Below are 20,829 nucleotides of genomic sequence, written 5' to 3' on the forward strand. Positions count from 1 at the left end.
GCCTCGACACTGGTTTGTTGTCTAAGCCAGTGTGGTATGCCGCGATTGCACTTAGGTGGACCTTGATGGAAGTGGGTTTTAGGTCCCACTGAGATAAGCTCAGTATGTACTGCAGGATGTCCGGTATGGGGCAGTTGTAGGGGTCTCGCTGCGTGTCTGTGCACCGGTAGCGGAACCTTCTCCATTTCAACCCATAGCATTTTCTGGTTAAAGGTCTTCTGGCTGCCATAAGAATGTGCTCCACGTCTTGTGGTAGGTTCATCCTCTCATCATCCATGTGGTCTGGGCTAAGGAACGCAGGTCGTGGTGGAGGGTAAGGCTCCCTTGTTGTGTTATGAGAACTGCACTGATCGGGAGGGGGAGAGGTGGATGAACCGCTATCCCTTGCCGGAACGGGAACCATGGTTGCTGGGGCCCGAACAGGGCAATCATGATCACCGTTGCTCTGTCCTGAAGGATCTTCTGCAGGACTTAGGGTATGGCGGGTAGGCGTATAAGAGTCCGTGGTTCCAACTCACAGACAGACCGTCGGGGCTGAGACGGCGATGGGTTGATCTTTTGAGCAGAGGGTCGAGTATTTTGAGTTCAGTTCGGTTGCAAACGGGTCGATGCTCGGTGTGCCCCAGGTGCTGAAGATCTTCTTCGTCGCCGCTGGGTTGAGACACCACTCATAGGGATCCAGCTGGCGGCTGAGGCTTTCTGCCAGGTTGTTCTGCTCCCCCGGGAGGTAAGTTGCCTGGATGGGGCATTAAATGGAGTTGGTGAACTCCCACATGCGGCAAGCTTCCTTGCATAGCGAGGCTGACCCTGTCCCTCCCTGCTTGTTGATGTAGTACATGGCCACCTGATTTTATGTTTGGGTGAGGACTGCCCTGCCTGTCACCCATTGTTTGAAGGTTTCAAGGGCATTCCCTATGGGCCTGAACTCCAGTAGGTAGATATGGAGTGAGGACGCCTGTGTGAAGATGGAGAAGGTGTGTCCCCCCTCCATGTTTGGAGGCATCCATGGTGGCCACCAGCTGGTGAAGTGGTGGTCTGGTTTCCCTTTCGCTAAGTTATCTCGGGCCATTTACCAGTGAAGCGTCTTATGTATGGGCTGGCGAATTGGTATCTGGGTGGTCAGAGGTTGGGTATACTGGTCCCAGTGAGGTCTGAGGTGCCCTTTCAGGGATCTCATGTGTAGTCTGATGTGCTGGACAACAACGACTGCAGCCAAGACACAGGAGGGAGCGTGCTGACGATGAGCTGCTGGCAGGGATGATCTGGTAGTCCAGTAGGACGGCCTTGGTCTGTGTGGTGTCGATGACTGCCCCGATGAACGGTATCCCCTGAGTGGGTATCAGGTGGGATTTCTTGTAGTTGATGAGGAACCCCAGTTCTTGGAGGAGGGTTATGGTGGTTGTCGGTGCTGCCAGCTGTCGAGATAAGATAGGACGCACACCCCTTGAAGGCGAGGATGTGCCACTGCCACGCACTTTGTGAACACTCTTGGAGCCGTTGAGAGTCCAAGGGGTAGGACCTTGTGCTGGAGGTGTCTGTCTTGGCTTTAGAAGCGATGATGCCTCCTGTGGGTTGGGTGCATGGGCACGTGAGTGTATGCATCATATAAGTTCAGGGATACTTGCCAATACTCAGGCTATAACAGGGCCAAGACTGTACCCAGAGAGTGCATCTGGAATCGTTCCTTGTGTATGCACCTGTTGAGCTTGCAGAGATCCAGGATCGAGTGTTGTCCTTGTCCATGGGAACGCGGAGGTTCCTGGAGTAAAAACCCCTTGGTGATCTCCTCTGTTCGGCACTGCCTCTATTGATTCTGCCGAAGCAGGTCCTTTCCTTGCTGCAGGAAAATTGGGTTGTCAGATGGAGGGTGCCCCCCCCCACTCTGGGGGCGGGAGTGGAGACGAATTCGGAATCCCTGCTTGATGATGCTGAGGGCCCACTGGTCGATGGCTATCCTGGGCCAAATCTTCGCAGACAATCTGATCCTGCTGGCTGGAGGGTGGTCAAGGTTCTGTTTTTGTTTTGGGGAGAGGGCTGCCCTTGGATGCCCCTGCCCCTCGGGTGGTGCTTGTTTGCGTAGCAATTATGTTACTGTTGCGAGCGCTGGGGCATAGACTGCTGCCAGTGTGGACTGGCTCGGTGGTGAGCTGGAGTCCCTGTTTTATTTTATTTATTTATTTTTTCTCAATGGCCTCCTGATAAAGCCGCATCTGGAACTGGAGTGCAGCAATTCGTGCGCTCAGCATTGCGCCCTCAAAGGTCTTTTTCCCTGTGGAATCCAGGGTTTTTCAGGTCCTTCCCTGACGGGGCGTTGGAGGGGGGGGGGGCGTGCTGCCCTGTTTCTCTTAAGCGCCAAGGCTACCGCAATGTCCATGTATGGCTGCTGCGGGTTGTCAAATTCCCAGGCCGGAAAGATCTGGTACTTCAGTCATCTTGTCTCTGCAGTCCAGGAGGTTCTTGTGGACTGGGATCGCCATCGCCTGCCTGACGTAGTTCAGGCATTGTAGTAATCTGTGTTGGATACCAGTGGTCCATCCATGTGGATCTTGAGAAAGGCTGTGAGTTTCTGGAGGAACTTGGGGTAAGTACTCGTTTGTGGGGTTTTTTGGTTTTTTTTAAAGTTATTTAGTTATTTTTGTGGGTAGTGACTCGGGGCGTGGCTGGAGGCTGGTATGCTGCTTGTTCCTCCGTTGCTTGGGTGCATGGCATGCCGCTAGAACGCGCCATGTTGTTGTGCGTGGCTCCCTCTAAAGGGGGGCATTGGGAGGAGTGTTGCCCGCTGAGAGAGGAGTTGGGTCAGCAGGAGGATTAACTTTTGCTGCTGGTCCCACCCCTGGTGGTTCGCAGGTTCATGTGCTGCTCCACTTGACTGGTTGGGTGGCTCCATGTACCCCGCTGACATTCTTTGTCCTTCTTGAGAGGGGGGTGAGCCTACAGAGAGGGGGCAGGATGCACCCCTTCATCTGTGCCAGTGCTCCTGGCTGAGTTTCCTACTGTGCTTGGAGGCAGAGAAAGAGGAGTGATGATGCCTCCTGTGAGGGCTTCTCCTGCTGTACTGCCTATTGATATTAAACTGTACGGCGCTGCATATGCCTTTCAGTGCTATAGAAATCATAAATAGTAGCAGAGTCCCTCCTGCTGGCTGTGAGCTGTGGAAAAGCAGGTATCTGAAATGCAGTGAACAGCTCTTTAGGCTGAGGAGTTTCAAACCCCCACCTTTGGGGAGGCGTGGTCTAACATGCCGCATCACTGATGACATCAGCACCATACTTTGTGAAGAGTTCCCCGGGACTGCCCCTGTTGCCAGGGAGGAAGGAAAAACCTGTGTTGCAATTGGTTGCCAGCGGTTTCCATCATGGCTGGTTGCTGAGACCCTGCCCAGTCTGAGCTCGGAAAGGCTAATGTGAAAGGCAGACTCCTCATTCAGGACATGAGGTGGGGGGTGGGAGAGGTCTGCACTGCAGACTCTGCAGGATCCCAAGAGGGAAAAAGCATCGAGTTTATTATTATTATTTTTTTTTCCCAGAATGTGGGGAGATTGCTGTACAAGCTGAACTCTGGAGCAGCATGTCTCCTGCCGGTGGGAGAGGTCTACAGGTCCCCCCGAGGGAAAGAAGCATGGGAGTTTCTTTCTCCTTAAGTTCAGATTGGGAGGAGGGTGGGGCAGAGCCCTCGGGGCTGCAAAAGATTACCAGAGGTTTTCCCCAAAACGAGCAGATAGGACTTACCTTTGGGGCTGGAGGGGGAAACCCCGATCGGGTGCCTGCAGAGGCTGGCTGTATGCGGCAGCATGCAGGGACTCTGGGGGAGATCTCTCAGTCTGGAGGGCGAAAAACCCCGATCTGCTGACTGCAGAGGCTGGCTGTACGCGGCAGCATGCAGGGACTCCGGGGGAGGTCTCTCAGTCTGGAGGGCGAAAACCCCGATCTGCTGTCTGCAGAGGCTGGCTTCACGCGGCAGCATGCAGAGACTCTGGGAGAGATCTCTCGGTCTGGCGAGACCCCTATCGGCTGCCTGCAGAGGCTGGCTGTACGCGGTAGCATGCAGGGATTCCGGGAGAGATTTCTCTACCGGGCCGAGTGCAGGCGGGGGGATTAGCTGAGCCAGGGCATCCTGGAGGCTCCTTGCCGCTGTAGCTTGTGGATCCCCCGCTGCTGCATTCCGATGAGGATGGCTGCTGGAGGAAGATTCTAGGGCCTCATTTCTCTTCATGTAGTCTCTCAGTGCCCTCTTCCTTAGCTTGTGTGCATGTGGAGACATGTGCGCACAATGCAAGCAACATGGAAACCTCGTGCACCGGATCCAATCAGTGGGCGCACAATTCATGAGGATCCAGTGCATTCATCCTTCTCCTGCATCCCAGTCATTTCTTTAGATGATTCAGGCATCTTTAAGGTGATGAGTAGAAAAGTTGTAATGGAGAGCTGTAGAAAATCTGACCGATGGGAACGGGCGGAAACTAAAGACTGGGGATTAGGGGGAAGCAGGGGGAAATGGGTAGGGCTCGGGCACTGCACGTGCTCAGAGAGAGGAAAAAAAAAAAAAATCTCTCTGAGCTATTGGAGAGCTTATCCGCAAATTGGAAGCTGTTGGGGCAACACCCATATGTGGCTGACTCATCCTGCTTGTCCTAGGAGAATGTCCATTATCAAAAAAAACGTCCAAAAGGAAGTTTTTTTTTTTTTTTATAATGGCCTGCCTCTACGTTCAGCTGTTTAAACGCCCAGACCACCACTACGTTTAAACTTACACCATATAATCAACCTAAAAAAAGCCTAAGTCCCAAATGCCCAAAACAAGGGCTTTTAGGTGAAGGACTGTACAAGAAAATTAACACTATTAAGTGGCAGACAAGCATACGTTAACTCATAGCACATGGCTAGTGAACAAAAAGAATTCTTCTCTTTGAGCGTTTCAAGCATACTCATTCATGCTGGTGGACAACATATAAGACACTCATTCTATTCCCATGAACATTTGACAGATTAATTCATGTGATTAATTATAAACCAAGGGTTTTATCATCTTCATAGGACAACAGTAGGTGTTGGGGGTGCATTATACTGTTGAGGGTGCATTATACTGTTAACCAAAAGGAAGGAGAACATGCTCTTCTAATCTGGCACACGGTACAAACCTGTTTTAGGATATAGGACTTTGAGACTTTTGGAAGATTATGGAGTCCAAGAGCTGTTTTTAACCTTTCGAAGAGGTCTCTCATTTCATTTCGACGACGACGTTCATTGGCAGTATGTGTTTGACGGTAATAAGCAAAGGCATCTTCTTCACTTTTATACTTTTTGACCCACGCTGCACTTCTCTGTTGAATAAAAAAAAAAAACCAAAAAAACGATAGATAAATCAGAGGGAAAAATACAAAAGTAAAGAAATTTAGAAAATAATTCATAAAAAGACTTTTCTCATAGGTACTGAATGTCCTAATGCCTAACTGTGGGTAGTGACCTAAAATGGGGGTAGCATAATCCTTGTGTAGGTCATAATTACAGCATCATAAAAACTGGGAGATTAGTGTCAAAGGCCTACAGGGTGCTTATAATTGGCTTCTGCAGAGTCAGCAGGTGGCAGGGTCTGCACAAGCATTGTGACTGATGGAAAAAGTTGATGTCGAGAGGGGCCTAGAAATGAAAGAGTATGCAGCTGTGGCATAGTCATGGGTGGGCCTGGACGCACCCACTTTGGGTTAAAGCCCACTCAAAAATCAGTGGATTGCCAGTGTGGCTGGTAGGGATCTGCAAGCCCTGCCGGTTGAAGACTTCCTTGAAGCATCCCTCCAGACCGGAACAGAAACAGATGGGACATACCAAAGCAGTACCCATCATGGGTGGGACTCCCGACGGGTCGCCACAAGAACATGCTTACTGAACACCGTGACCCGATGTGCCTGAACGTCTACATGGTAGTGTCAAATAAAAGAATGGAGAGAAGTCCAAACCGCAGCTTTATAGATATCCACCGAAAGAACCATAGAAGATTCAGCCCAAGAAGCTGCTTGACCCTGAGTGGAATGAGCTTTGAGAAATTCCAGAACAGGCTTCTTTTAGAGAAGGTATGCCAAAACGTTAGCCTCCTTGATCCAGCGCACAATGGTAGCCATGAAGCAGAAAGAGCTTACACCCTCATACATGCTCAGTTTGTGCATGCACAAAGAACATAACATAAAAATTACAGACCAAAGGTCCATCAAGCCCAGTATCCTGTTTCCAACAGTGGCCAACCCAGGTGCCAAGTACCTAGCAAGATCCTAAGTAGTAAAACAGATTTTATACTGCTTATCCTAGGAATAAGAGTTGGATATCCCTAAGCCATCTCAATAATGGCCTATGGACTTCTGTTTCAGGAAATTAGCCAAACTTTTTTTAAACCCTGTTAAGCTAATTGATTTCACCACATTCTCTGACAACGAATTACAGAGTTTAATTACACGTCTTCTGGTTTGTTTTAAATCTACTACTTAATAGCTTCATCGCATGCCCCCTAGTCCTAGCATTTTTGGAAAGAGTAAACAAGTGATTCACATCTACCCTTTCCACTCTACTCAGTATTTTACAGACCTCAATCATATTACCCCTAAGTTGACTCTTCTCCAAGCTGAAGAGTCCTAGCTGCTTTAGCCATTCCTTATAGGGAAGTTATCCCATTCTTTTTATAATTTTTGTCGCCCTTCTCTGTACCTTTTCTAATTCCGCTATTTCTTTTTTGAGATACAGCGACCAGAACTATGCACAGTATTCGAGGTACAGCCACACCATAGAGAGATAGAAGGGCATTATAACCAAGAGTCGATGGTTCAGGAACCGGAATACCCAGAGGATACCGTGCAGGAAGATAGCGGGGAAGACTCATAGGCAAGACAGAAATCCTGACGTATTGAAAGGGACACAAGAGGGAAGAAATGCAAGAAAGTAACAGGCCGCAAACTCAAGTGTATGTACACGAATGCAAGGAGCCTAAGGAATAAGATGGGGGAATTGGAAGCTATGGATCAAAAAGATAACCTTGACATCATCGGCATCACAAAAACATGGTGGAACGAGGAAAACATCTGGGACACTGCTACCAGGATACAAGCTATACCACAGAGACAGAGTGGGTAAAAAAAGGTGGGGGTAGAAACATAGAAACATAGAAAAAAAGGTGGGGGTAGAAACATAGAAACATAGAAATAGACGGCAGATAAGGGCCCACGGCCCATCCAGTCTGCCCACCTTAATGTCCCTCCCCTACCTTTGCCCTGTGAATAGATCCCATGTGCCGATCCCATTTTGCCTTAAAATCAGGCACGCTGCTGGCCTCAATCACCTGTAGTGGCAGACTATTCCAGCGATCAACCACTCTTTCAGTGAAAAAGAATTTCCTGGTATCACCTCGTAGTTTCCCGCCCCTGATTTTCAACGGATGCCCTCTTGTTGTCGTGGGACCCTTGAAAAAGAAGATATCTTCCTCCGCCTCGATGCGGCCCGTAAGATACTTGAACGTCTCGATCATGTCCCCCCTCTCTCTGCGCTCCTCGAGCGAGTATAGCTGTAATTTGTCAAGCCGTTTTTCGTATGGTAGATCCTTGAGTCCCGAGACCATCCGGGTGGCCATTCTTTGCACCGACTCCAGTCTCAGCACATCTTTGCGATAATGCGGCCTCCAGAATTGCACACAGTATTCCAGGTGGGGCCTCACCATGGATCTATACAATGGCATAATGACGTCCGCCTTACGACTGACGAAACCCCTTCGTATGCAGCCCATGATTTGTCTTGCCTTGGACGAAGCCTGCTCCACTTGATTGGCAGACTTCATGTCCTCACTGACGATTACCCCCAAGTCTCGTTCTGCTACCGTTTTTGCTAGGATCTCGCCATTAAGGGTATAAGACTTGCATGGATTCTGGCTGCCCAGGTGCATAACTTTGCATTTTTTGGCATTGAAGTTGAGTTGCCATGTCCTAGACCATCGCTCCAGTAGGAGTAGGTCGTGCATCATGTTGTCGGGCACTGAATCTTCGTCTGTTGTGCATTTGCCCACTACATTACTCAGTTTGGCGTCATCGGCGAATAATGTTATTTTACCTCGTAGCCCTTCTGCCAAGTCTCTTATAAAGATGTTGAATAGGATTGGGCCCAAGACTGAGCCCTGTGGTACTCCACTAATCACCTCCGTCATTTCGGAGGGGGTGCCATTCACCACCACCCTTTGGAGCCTACCTCCAAGCCAGCTCCCAACCCATTTCGTCAATGTGTTACCTAATCCTATAGAACTCATCTTGCTCAGTAACCTGCGGTGCGGTACGCTATCGAATGCTTTGCTAAAGTCCAGGTACACGATGTCCAGGGACTCCCCAATATCCAGCTTCCCCGTCACCCAGTCAAAGAAGCTGATCAGGTTGGATTGGCAGGATCTCCCCTTAGTAAATCCATGTTGTCGGGGATCCCTTAGATTCTCCTCATCCAGGATCTTATCTAATTGGTGTTTGATTAGAGTTTCCATTAGTTTGCTCACTATCGATGTTAGACTCACTGGTCTGTAGTTTGCTGTCTCCATCTTGGAGCCTTTCTTGTGGAGTGGAATGACGTTAGCCGTCCTCCAGTCCAACGGGACGCTGCCTGTACTAAGGGAGAGGTTGAAGAGCGCGGACAGTGGCTCCGCCAAGACATCACTCAGCTCCCTAAGCACCCTGGGGTGCAAGTTGTCCGGCCCCATTGCTTTGTTAACCTTGAGCCTTGACAGCTCACCGTAGACACTGCTGGGCGTAAACTCAAAGTTACTAAACGGGTCAACTGAGCCAACCCTTGTCTGTAGCTGAGGGCCGAGCCCTGGCGCTTCTCGGGTGAAGACTGAGCAGAAGTATTCATTTAATAGTTGGGCTTTTTCCGAATCCTTTTCCACATAGTCTCCGTCTGGTTTCCTAAGACGTACAATCCCGCCTGAGTTTTTTCTTCTATCACCGATATACCTGAAGAAGGATTTATCTCCCTTCTGGATGTTCTTTGCTAGAGACTCCTCCATGAGGAATTTAGCCTCCCTGACTGCTGTTTTGACTGCTTTTGATTTGGCCAGGTAGTCTGCTCTAGAGTCCTGCTTCCCCGATTGTTTGTAAGAGATGAATGCTTTTTTCTTCTCCTTGATCAGGTCTGAGATCTCCGCAGTAAACCACTGTGGCTTATTGTTCCTTCGCCGTTTACTTACTGATTTTACATAGCGGTTTGTTGCTTCTTGTATGGTTGCTTTCAAAGTCGACCACATGTCTTCCACGTTATCGGTTTCTTCTTGGCTTTGTAGCGCCTGGTGAACGAAGTCTCCCATTTCTTTGAAATTTGTTTCCTTGAATTTGAGGACTTTGGTTAGTGTAGTAGATTTAGTGAAACCTTTCCTGATATTAAACCATACCATGTTGTGGTCACTGGAGGCCAATGTGTCGCCCACCGAGACCTCTGTGACACTTTCTCCATTGGTAAGTATCAGGTCCAGTATTGCCTGATCCCTTGTCGGTTCCAACACCAGTTGCCTGAGGCTTGCTCCTTTCATAGAGTTTAATAGCCTCCTGCTGCTGCCGGAAGCAGAGGTAAGTGTAACCCAATCCACATCAGGCATGTTGAAGTCACCTAGCAATACTGTGTCCCCACGCAAGGTGATATTTTCTATATCTTCGATTATTTCCATATCCAGGTCATCCTGTTGTCTTGGGGGTCTGTAAATTACGCCAAGATACAAGCATTTGTCCTTCCCTCTGGCCAAATTAACCCAAAGGGATTCCCCAGTATACTGGACATCTGAGATTCTCGTAACCTTAATGTCAAAGAGGGAATTGCGTCTACTGGAGAGAACACGCCGGAAACTAAAAGTAAGGTAGTCTCTAAGGGTCAAAATTCTGGGAACAAATGGAACGGAAACGAAGATCGGCATCTACTACCGACCACCAAGGTAGTCCAAATAAATTGATGGAGAAATGACGGACGAGATTAAATGCAACTGCAAGGGAGACAATGCAATAATCATGGGTAACTTCAATTATCCGGGGATAGACTGAAACCTAGGCATCTCTGGCTGCTGTAGGGAGACCAAGTTCCTGGATGCTGTATGCGATTGCTTCCTGGAACAACTTGTCAAGGAAAATATGAGAGGAAATGCAATTCTGGACATAATTCTAAGTGGGACTACGAGGACCGGCGCAAGGTGTAGAAGTAGAAGGGACACTGAGAAGCAGTGATCACAATATGATCCGCTTCAACCTGGACACAGGAGCAAAACATTGATCCAGAACGATGGCCAAGGCACTGAACTTCCAAAAAGGGAATTACGAAGGGATGAGACTCATGGTGGGGAAGAAGATTAAGAAGAAGATAAGCACTGTAAAAACGCTAGAGCAAGCGTGGTCCCTTTTTAAGGACACAGTCACCGAGGCGCAAAATCTATATATACCGCGTATCAACAAGGGATCCAAGCGGAAAAATAACAAGGAACCGGCGTGGCTCACTGTAGGGGTGAAGGAAGCAATCAGAGACAAGAAGACTTTGTTTAAGGAATGGAAAAGGTCAAAAATGGACAAAATCTGGAAAAACATCAAAGCAGGTGCCATAAGGCGGTAAGAGGGGCCAAAAGAGACTACGAGGAAAAAATAGCCAAGGAGGCAAAAAACTTCAAGCCGTTCTTTCGATATATTAAGGGGAAATGACCTGCAAAGGAAGCGGTGGGGCCGTTGGATGACCATGGAATAAAAGGAGTGCTAAAGGAGGACAAAGCCATCGCCGACAAACTGAACACATTTTGTATTTACCGAAGAGGATATACACAACATACCGGAAGCCGACAAGCTATATGCAGGAAATGAAGACAGGAAACTGACAGGGTTGACGGTCAGTCTAGAAGAGGTATGGAGGTAGATTGATAGGCTAAAAAGGATAAATCCCCAGGACCGGATGGCATCCATCCGAGGGTAATCAATGAACTGAAAGGAGTTATAGCTGAACTGCTTCAACTAATAGCCAATCTGTTGATCAAATCAGCAAGGATTTCGGAAGACTAGAAAGTTGCAAATGTTATGCCGATATTCAAGAAAGGTTCAAGGGGAGATCTGGAAAACTACAGACTAGTGAATCTGACTTTGGTACCGGGAAAGATGGCAGAGTTGCTGATAAAGGACCGCCTCATTGATCACCTTGACGGACAAAATCTGATGAGGACCAGCCAGTACGGATTCAGCAAAGGAAGATCTTGCTTGACAAACTTACTGCATTTCTTGCAAAGAGGCAGATAGACAAGGGTGACCTGGTCGACACTTTATATCTGGATTTTCAGAAGGCATTTGACAAGGTCCCGCATGAACGAGTACTTTGAAAAATTGCGAGCCATTGAATCAAGGGTGATATCCTCACATGGATTAAAAACTGGTTGGCAGATAGGAAACAGAGAATGTGGGTAAATGGACACTAATCGGACTGGAAAAGTGTCACGAGTGGAGTGCCGCAGAGTTTGGTGCTCGGGCCCGTGCTCTTCAACATATTTATTGAGCCAAATTCTCTTCAACATATTTATAAACGACCTGGAAGCACCTACTTTGAGTTAAAGCCCACTCAAAAATCAGTGGACTGCCAGTGTGGCTGGTAGGGATCTGCAAGCCCTGCCAGCTGAAGCCTTCCTTGAAGCATCCCTCCAGACCAGAACAGAAACAGATGGGACATACCAAAGCAGTACCCATCATGGGTGGGTCCTCTGAAGGGCCACCACAAGAACACGCTCACCGAAAACTGCGACCCAACGAGCCTGAACATCCACATGGTAGTGTCAAACAAAGAAATGAAGAGAAGACCAAACTGTAGCTTTACAGATATCCACTGGAGGTACCAGAGAAGATTCAGCCCAAGAAGCTGCTTGACCCCGAGTGGAATGATGCTTTGAGAAATTCCGGAACAGGCTTCTTTTAGAGAAGGTATGCCGAAGCGTTAGCCTCCTTAATCCAGCGCACAATGGTAGCCTTGGAAGCAACGTCCTCTTTATGAGGACCCACTAAGAGGGCAAAAAGACGATCCGACTTATGGAACTCCTGGGTCCGCTGAACATAAGAGGGAAGAACCCTACGGATATCCAACATGCGCAACTGACTCTGCTGCAATAAGACCTCCCGATTACCCAAGACCGGGAGGACCATGGACTGGTTGACATGAAACGGCGAGACTACCTTAAAAAAAAAGGAGGGAACTGGCTACAGCATGGCTCGCTCCTTAGAAAACTCCAGGAAGGGAGGCCTTCATGAAAAGGCCTGCAGTTCTGAAATGCATCTTGCGGAAGTACTGGCCACCAAGAACACTGCCTTAAGAGTAAGGTCCTTCAATGTACAGGCATCGAGAAGCTCAAATGGAGGACGCACAAGCATGGAGAGAATTAGATTTGAGATCCCAGGTAGGAACTAAAAGCTGAACTGGTGGCTGGAGCAATTTCGCAGTTCTCAAGAACCAAATCACATCCGAAGAAGAGGCCAAATGCTTACAACTCAAGATACCGCAAAAGGAAGACAAAGTGGCAATCTGCACCCAACAGGAAGACCAGGCAAGGCCTCGCTCTAGGCCATCCTGCAGAAACTCCAGGATATGAGGCAAAGGAGCTTGAAGGGAAACTGTGCCATGTGCATAACGCCACTCTTCAAAAAGACATCAAACACGGACATAAACCCAAGAGGTGGAAATTCTCTGTAACCATAAGAGAGTGGAGATCACTTTATCCAAATAGCCCTTCTTCATTAGGTGAGCCCTTTCAAGAGAACAAGCCTTAAGACAAAAGGGACCCAGATCGAACATTGGAATGGGACTCTGAGTAAGAAGATCGGGCAAGTTGGGCAATGGGAGAGCATCTGCCACTAGCAGACACACCAAATCTGTGTACCACGGGCGCCTGGGCCAGTCCGGGCCACGAGAATCACATGGGCCTGTGTGCCGGGCAATCTGAAAAAGAACTCTGCCCACCAGAGGCCATGGAGGGAAGACATACAGCAGACCATCCATCTGCCAAGCCTGTACCAGAGTATCCACTTGGCCTGACAATCCGTGTGGTGACTGAAGAACCTTGGCAGCCACTGATCCCTATCAAAAACAGCATTTTCCATGATAGGTATTTAAAGGAAGTGGTTTGCAATGGCTCAAAAGAAGAATCATAGAAAGTTCACAAAATGAGGTTAAGGTCCCAAGCCAGTACAGGTGGTTGTTGTGGAGGTATTAACTTAAGAAGACCCTTGAAAAACTCTTTACAATAGGATGCTAAAACTGAGAGGTATTTTCTGTTGGGTCATGAAAGACCGCCAGGGCTGCCATGTGAGTGTGGATGGAGTTATATGACAATCCCAGAGATTTTAAGAAGATGAGATGCTGAAGAACCTGAGGGATGGAAGTTGTAGCTGGATCCCAATTCTGAGTTTGACACCATAGGGTAAAGTGCTTCCACTTAGAAGCATATGAACGTTTGGTGGAATCTACTTGAGACACCAAGAGAATATGGAGAACTTCTGAGGAGAACATCTATGACCTCAATGCAGAAGAAGCAACCAGGTGGCGAGATTCAGAGATTGCCGTTTGGGATGTAAAAGCATTCTGTCTTGCTGAGAGATGAGATCAGGAATGAGATTACAGATAGGAAGAATGCTGCGCTCTGTTCAAAAGGATAGCAAACCATGGTTGTTTAGGCTAGTGAGGAGTGATGAGAACCATGTGTGCCCTGTCTGCAATGGCCTTTTGAATGGTCCTCCCTATGAGTGGAATTGAAGGAAAAACGTAAAGGAGAGGCCTTCCCCAGGAGATGTGGAAAATGTCCGTTGCAACTCTCTTGGGAGCGAAGAACCTTGAGCAGAATTTGGCACATTTCATATTGTGAGGGGATGCAAACAGGTCTATCTGCTGTGTGCCCCATTTGTTGAAAAGATCTTATGTAACTGTGGTCTTGAGAGACAACTTGTGAGGAGCAAGTTGCCTGCTGAGTGTGTCTGCAAGCTGGTTGTCCTTTCCTGGGATGAAGATCGCTCTGAGAGTAGAGCCCAGTTGGAGAGTGAAGTTCCAGATCATGCAAGCCTCTTGAGAGAGACACAGAGTCCCATGCCACCCTGTTTGTTGATATAAACATGGCCACCTGATTGTCCGTCTGGATTTGAATAGTTGGTGATGGAAGTGAACTTGAAATGCCTGTATAGCCAATTGCACAGCATGCAACTTGAGATGCTCCGAGATGTAAGAGTCTGGTTCCACAGACTCTGGATGGACCCAGAGCCCAAGAGAGCCCCCTAGCCCTTCTTTGAGGCATCTGTCGTGATGCTGATGATGTGTTGACGTGGTTGGGACTCTCTGGGTAGTGATGGCATATCCAGCTCCGCTAGGTACTCCTTAGAGTATCTGGAGTCGGACTGGAGGTTCAAGTCCAAAGCGTGGCCCATGTCCGGGACAAAGCGAGAGAAGGATGGGCGGGATGTTCCCGAGGCCCTGTGCGGGGTCGGTGAACGAGACCTCCGTCGGGTGGAGAAGGATGGGGAGGCTTCCCTCGAGTATCGAGGCTCCTGCTCCGATCCACGCTCCGAGACCGGGGAAGCACTGTGAAAATGTTCCGGGGTTGTGGATCTCCGACATCTCGAGGAGCCCCTCGGAGACAATACCGGGGTTCGGGGTACCGATCGATGTCGAATCGGTGACCTCGACCCGGACTCCCTCGGTGAAAGCCTGAAACCTCGGATCGGAGCCCCGGTCCGAGGGGGACTTCTGAGGATGAGCGGGTTGGAGAGTGATAGCTCCGTCACTGTCAGCGGTCCCGTAAGAGGTGTAGGTGAACGGCCTCGTAGAGTGGGGGAACCCCGAGCCTTCTTGGAGGTACGGCGGTTCGAGATTTCTGTCGTTTTAGCACGACGTTTTGCTCCGCGGCGGTCTGTGGAGGGAGAGCGCCTCGGGTGTCTCGGCAAGGAGTCTGAGGAGGATGGGATGCGGCGGAGATTGCGCGCTTTACCCCGAGGTGGCTCGACGTGAGGCTCAGGCTGGTCTGGCACATGCGGGGTCGAGGTCGAGGCCGGTTGTAGATGGGCCATTGCAGCGGACAGCTCCGATGAGATCATCGCTCGGAGTAGGTCCTGGAAAACGGGCACGGACAGCATCGAGGGCATGTCCACTGCCTCGGTGCGCTCCACCGGGGGCGATCTCGTATCAGAGTATTCCCGTGTGGTTGAGGCACGGCCCGAAGGCTTGGAGGGCTTCGCCGGGGCTGTGAGCATGGGACTTCCGCCATGCGTCGCCGGTGTCCCCGAGGCTGGCTTCTTCGCTGTTACGGAACCTGAAGAGGGAAGAGGGGACTTACCCGGAGCTGAGGCTTTCTGCTGTCCCGAGGACTTCGGATTCAAGTCTCGAGGCGATGCTGAGGTATTCGGGGCCGAGGCCGGGGCCGACCTCGAGGCCGAGGTAGAGGGTTGGTCGGCGGCGAAGAGATTCGCCATGCGGGCTTTTCTTCAGCGGAGGGCCCGGTTCTGGAAAGTAGCACACTGGGGGCAGGAGTCGGTTGGATGAGCGGCCCCCAGGCAGAGGATGCACCGGTGATGCGGGTCTGTGATGGAAAGAAGCCGCTCACACCGGGTGCACTTTTTAAAGCCGGTCAAAGGCCGGGACATAGAATCGAAACTGGCCGCGGCTCGAGTAGCCACGCGGCCACGGGGACCCGGAAGCCTCCGGGTCGGTCAAAAACGAAGCAGGAACAAGTTGAAACAAGAAAAAATTCGCACACAGCGACTTAATCGAGAAAAATAAGAAAAAATCGCGGTGCTAGAAGGCAGTTGGGGCAGAGCCTGAAGAAACACGACTTCTAGGCTCAGCGGAAAATTTTGAACTGGAGACCATGAGGGGATGCGCCCCCTAGTGGAGCAGGAAGGCACGCATGCGTGGAGCAGCAGAGCAAACTTAAATCTTCAATCAAGTTTGCTTGAAAATGCTTCCGCATCGGGGCTCCGTAGATAACGTCACCCACATGTGAGAATATCATGCCTGCTTGTCCTGGGATAACCATCATATTGGGAGAGAGTCTGAGAAGATCTTAAATCGCTTGTGCCCTGAGCTCTGGTTAGTAGACTGCAGATGTTGTCTATGCAAGCTCTGATGAACTGTAGTTATTGAGTAAGAGTTAGATGAGATTTCAGGAAGTTGACGAGGAATCCCAGTTTGAAGATGAGGTTTACCATCTTCTCCAATGCTCTGAAGTTTTAGTCTGGCGACGTAGCTGAAATCAGACAGACGTCTAAATATGGGTAGATCATGAGTCCCTGTCATCACAGGAATGCTACAATTGGGACCACACATTTAGTGAAGACCTTGGGTGCAGAAGAGAGGCCGAATGGGAGTACCCTATATTGGAAATGTTAACTCTGGAAAACAATTTGTAGACATTTGCAATGTGATGGATGAATTAGGATATGAAGATAAGTTTCCTGGAGGTCCAGGGAGATGAGCCACATTCCCTGTTCTATAAGAGGTATGATGGTTGATATGGAGAGCATACGGAATTGCTCCCGAGATATAAATTTGTTGAGATTTCACAGATCCAGAATCGGTCATATACCTCCTGATTTCTTGGGGATTAGGAAATATCTGGAATAAAATCCCTGACCCTGCTCTGGGATTGGCTCGATTGCATTGATGGAGATGAGTAGATCCACTTCCGTTTGCAACGGCAACAGGTGAGATAGTTGCAGTTGATGTCTGTTAGGAAGATGGAATGGAGGTTGAGGTTGAAATTTGATACGGTATCCCACCTGGACAATCTTGAGCACCCATGAGTTTGTGGTGATCAAACTCCAGGTATTGGAGAAAAAGTGTAACCGACCTCCCACTGGGATGTGGTGATGTGGTATCTCATCCAAAGGAATGCTGAGATTTTTGTGCTGTGACTGGAGCTGGCTTTTGGGACCTTTTATCTCTTTGAGGTCCGGAACTGGATGAAGATCTGGAATTACATTTGTAACGATGCCCTTGATATGGTTTGTAAGATGTAAAAGGTTTCAGAGAGGAGAACTGCTTCTTCAAAGCAAAATATTGTTGTTGTTTATAATGAGGAATACTGTCCTCTTCAAGGGTATCCAAGGTGATACAGTCTTGTTTTATTCCTTCAATAAGTTCCTTGACCCAGTCGTCGAATAAATGCTCCCCCGTGCAAGGAGTGTCAGAGATTTTTTTTGTAGACATCTATTCCCAACCTGGAGGAATGAAGCCATTCCAGTCTTCTGGTGCAGATGGCGGTTGCTGCTCCCCGCATGGCAGTATCCTAGGAATCGTAAGCCACCCTGATAAGGTTTATAGAGCAGTCCTCAAAATTGGAGATGATGGATTGAAACGACTGCTGGGATGACAATGGTAAGGCATCCAGTTTATTCCGTAGGTCTTCCATCACCGAATACTAATATTGCGTGTAGAAAAATTGGTGCATCACAATTTTACCCGATAACATGGTGTTTTAATACATTTTTTACCCATGGAGTCCATAGACTTCATCTTCTTCACATGGCGCGAGTTAGAGAAGTCCTTTGTAAATTTGGATTTCCGCACGGCAGACTTCACCGCTAATGAGTGGTGTGGAAGTTGCTGTTTGTCAAAACCCATGATTTCCTGTACCTTGTACTTGTATTCTGAACTTCTTTTTGGAAGTAAAGGGTGTGTTCCAGATGGATTTGTGGGTATGAAACAGTATCTCATGGACAGGGAGAGAAATAATTTCTTTAGGGGTATTTAAATACTTTAGAACCATAAGGGTCTTCTCCCTTGGATTTGGCTTCGATGTTTTAGAACAATTGGAGTGTTTGAGCCATCTCGGAGAGGAAGTAAGAGTATGATGTGTCTTCAGAAGGAGAGGAGTGCTCAGGTTCATGTGGTGAGGACTCCAATGGCAGCCTTGGTGAGTCATAAGCAGCACGCTTTGGTGAAGGGGAGCATGAGGACCAAGGAGTTGAAGCACATGATGAGTACACAGCTGCTACGAGCGATGGTGTAGTTAAGACAGACCTTGAGGGTTTTCTAGATGGAGAACCCTGAAGAGGTTGGCTCTGCTGCGGCAGAGATAAGGAGCTCTAACTGGAGATTAAGAGTGTTGTAGAAACTGCTGCAACAGCTGGAATAAAGAGTGAAAGTCCAATGCAACTTCCTGTCCTGTAGACTGCTGCTGTGCAAGTTGATGAAGAGGAGATGATGAACACCTGATTTCAGGAGAATCCGGTGGAGGAGACGAGTGGTCGGAGGAATCAAGTCAGACCACGTGATATCCTCTTGTAACTCTGAAGTTTTTACTGTGGAGAGAAGGAAGATGCTGCTGAAATGCAGTGTTTTCTCTAAGATTTTTTTTTTAAACAGGCATGTCAGGCAGTGGTGCTGAAGTAATGGTACATGGTGGGTCCTTCGGCTCTGTGAGAGAAGCTGTAATCTGAAACAGTGCCGACTTCATGTGAGGCTCCGCCTTAGTGGGTGGAGTCAGGGATGCAATCAGTGCCAAGCGGGTGTGTTTAGAAGAGCTGTGCACTGGCTTTGAATTCTTAGTAGGATTTGCTGCTTTCTCCCCAGTCCTTTTTGGTGAGGCGGAAGGACGGTTGGGAGAAGCCATTTTTACCAACGAGGGACCTGTCTTCTGACGATCTTAAGACAGGTAGTCTTTTAATTTAAGTTCCCTGCTCCCTCGACTGCCTGAAGTGCAAAATTAGTACCTATATATAATCTGTAAACTGCTATGATTGTAACCACAGAAAGTCAGTACAGTATATCGAATCCCATCCCCTTTTCCTTCCCTAAAGGACTAATAATCTCCCTCTTCTCACCCTCAGATCCAGTATCTCTCCCTTTCTCCTTCCCTCATTCTCCTCTTCCCCCAGGATCCAATCTGTCTTCCTTTTCTTGGGTCCATTATCTTTCTTTCTTTCTTCCCTCCCGCCCATTGTCCAGTGCATCTCCCTCCCTCCCTCCTCTTGCCATTAGTAGCAACAAGCTCTTCTCATGGCTGTTTGAGCTCACAGCCTCAGCGGCCATGGATTCCATCATTAGCCCCTCTAGTTCTGCATCTCACTTCCCTCCCCCCACCTGGAGTTCAGTATCTGTCCCTCTTCAATGCTGCCTGTGGCCTGCTCCAAAGCCTTCCCTCTGATATCACTTCCTGTTTCTGCAAAGGCGGGATGGGTCAGAGGGAAAGCTCTGGACCAGGCTGCAGGCAGCATAAGAGCAACACTGCCACTGGCAAAGATCAGCAGCAGACCACCTTTAAGGTGGCATTGAGACTGGAGGTGATGTTGAATTGTGAATGGGGGAAGATGCATAGAGTTTGGGAGTGGAAGAAAACAGAAGAGAAATTTAGAGGTGACAGGAAATGACCCAATATGATTTTTTTTTCATTCCAATTAGTGAATAATCGCAGACTTAACTGCGATTAAAAATGTATCCCTACTTAGAACAGATCATATGTTTAAGAAGTTACTGAAGACACATTTATTTGTCACTTTTGATGTCAATGTATGATTTTTTAAGGGTTTGCTGTTTCATTTATTATGGTTATCTCAAATTTTATCCTTATTCACATGTTACATAGTTATCTACCATGAAATCTTCAACTAATAGATTTTACATTTCAATAAATAAATAAGTTAGTTGGTTGTCCATATTTACCTTGGGACCCTTTTCAGGTTGTTTTTCTGTGACTGTACTATAAAGTTTGAACCTGAAAGAGGCAAAGATATTTGAATATCTATTAATGCAAATCTCTTTCATACAAATGAACTTTAAGACCATACTAGATTTCACATTACAAAGATTCCCTCTATCATCTCCTTGGACAACTGAAAAATCAAGCTGATTCAGAATTTTCCCTGATTGATACTGAGATTGACTTACTAACCTACAGTAGATCACTTTCAACTGGATGCAGTCTCAGCAACATATCATGGGAATACAGGGAAAAGGGGAATTTACAACTACTTTCTAAATTTAGCAAGAAATAAAAATGTGTTCTGGTCCGTGTTCAAATAGAAATAAAAACAAAATGAACCAACTGAATCACAAGGAAGTCAAACTGAAATGATCTCACTATTCAAAGTTAGATTTTACAACTTAACACATTTGATCATATTAAAGCATTTCAAAAGAACTCAAGTGTGCTAACAAGAATCTTATAACAATCCTTAAAATGAAGAGAACTGAAGAATGAACAGCAAAAAATATTAATTGAAAAGACCCAAGGTCTGGCTAGCACTTTATCATCTTTAATTAATGCTCTTATTACAATAATTATCCCCAAAACAATGATCCAACATAAACAAAATGATATTATCATCTTAGATGCAAAATGCTTGACATGGACATGTTTTGAAAATTCTTTGTCAGGAGCATAACAATCAATATCCTTGGTGAAAGGTTAGCTATATTGAGAACATATGCCCTTATCCACATATTAGCTTTCCTGTTTAAATACTGATACTTAGATTTTGTATGTGAATTCAAATTGTTATGCGCCTGATGAAGAATTTTCAAAACATGGCCATGTTTGGAATTTTGCATCTATCTATAAGATAATAAAGTGCTCTTTACTTATCCTGTTATCTATGCTAGACCTTGTTATTTGATGTTATTCATCTGATGTGGATCCTTACATCTTTGGTTTATACTTATTAAAATTATTGTCAGGAAGCAACATCAAACATCACTGAAATAACTAGCTGTAAAAAAATTTAACAAATTTGCTTGCCTATAACAGATGTCATTTGTTGATGACAGGATTAAATTAGATGTAAAGATGATTCCATCATCTGGCAGTGGAATGAAACAGCTCTCTCAAAGCTCAGAGCTA

General features: G+C 47.6%; 1 protein-coding gene across 7 annotated transcripts in view; it reads right to left on the reverse strand.

The window, feature by feature from the left end:
• Positions 1–20,829, reverse strand: part of MGA (MAX dimerization protein MGA) — a 479,481-nt gene that overhangs the window by 71,440 nt on the left and 387,212 nt on the right. For all 7 annotated transcript variants that reach the window (XM_033951892.1, XM_033951893.1, XM_033951894.1 and 4 more), the window contains 2 exons: positions 19,653–19,704; positions 5,138–5,320 (listed from right to left, as the gene is read on the reverse strand). In XM_033951892.1, coding sequence (XP_033807783.1) covers positions 5,138–5,320; positions 19,653–19,704 — 235 coding nt within the window. The remainder of the gene's footprint in view (positions 1–5,137; positions 5,321–19,652; positions 19,705–20,829) is intronic.

Source organism: Geotrypetes seraphini, chromosome 7, assembly GCF_902459505.1.
Source record: "Geotrypetes seraphini chromosome 7, aGeoSer1.1, whole genome shotgun sequence".
Classification (NCBI taxonomy): domain Eukaryota; kingdom Metazoa; phylum Chordata; class Amphibia; order Gymnophiona; family Dermophiidae; genus Geotrypetes; species Geotrypetes seraphini.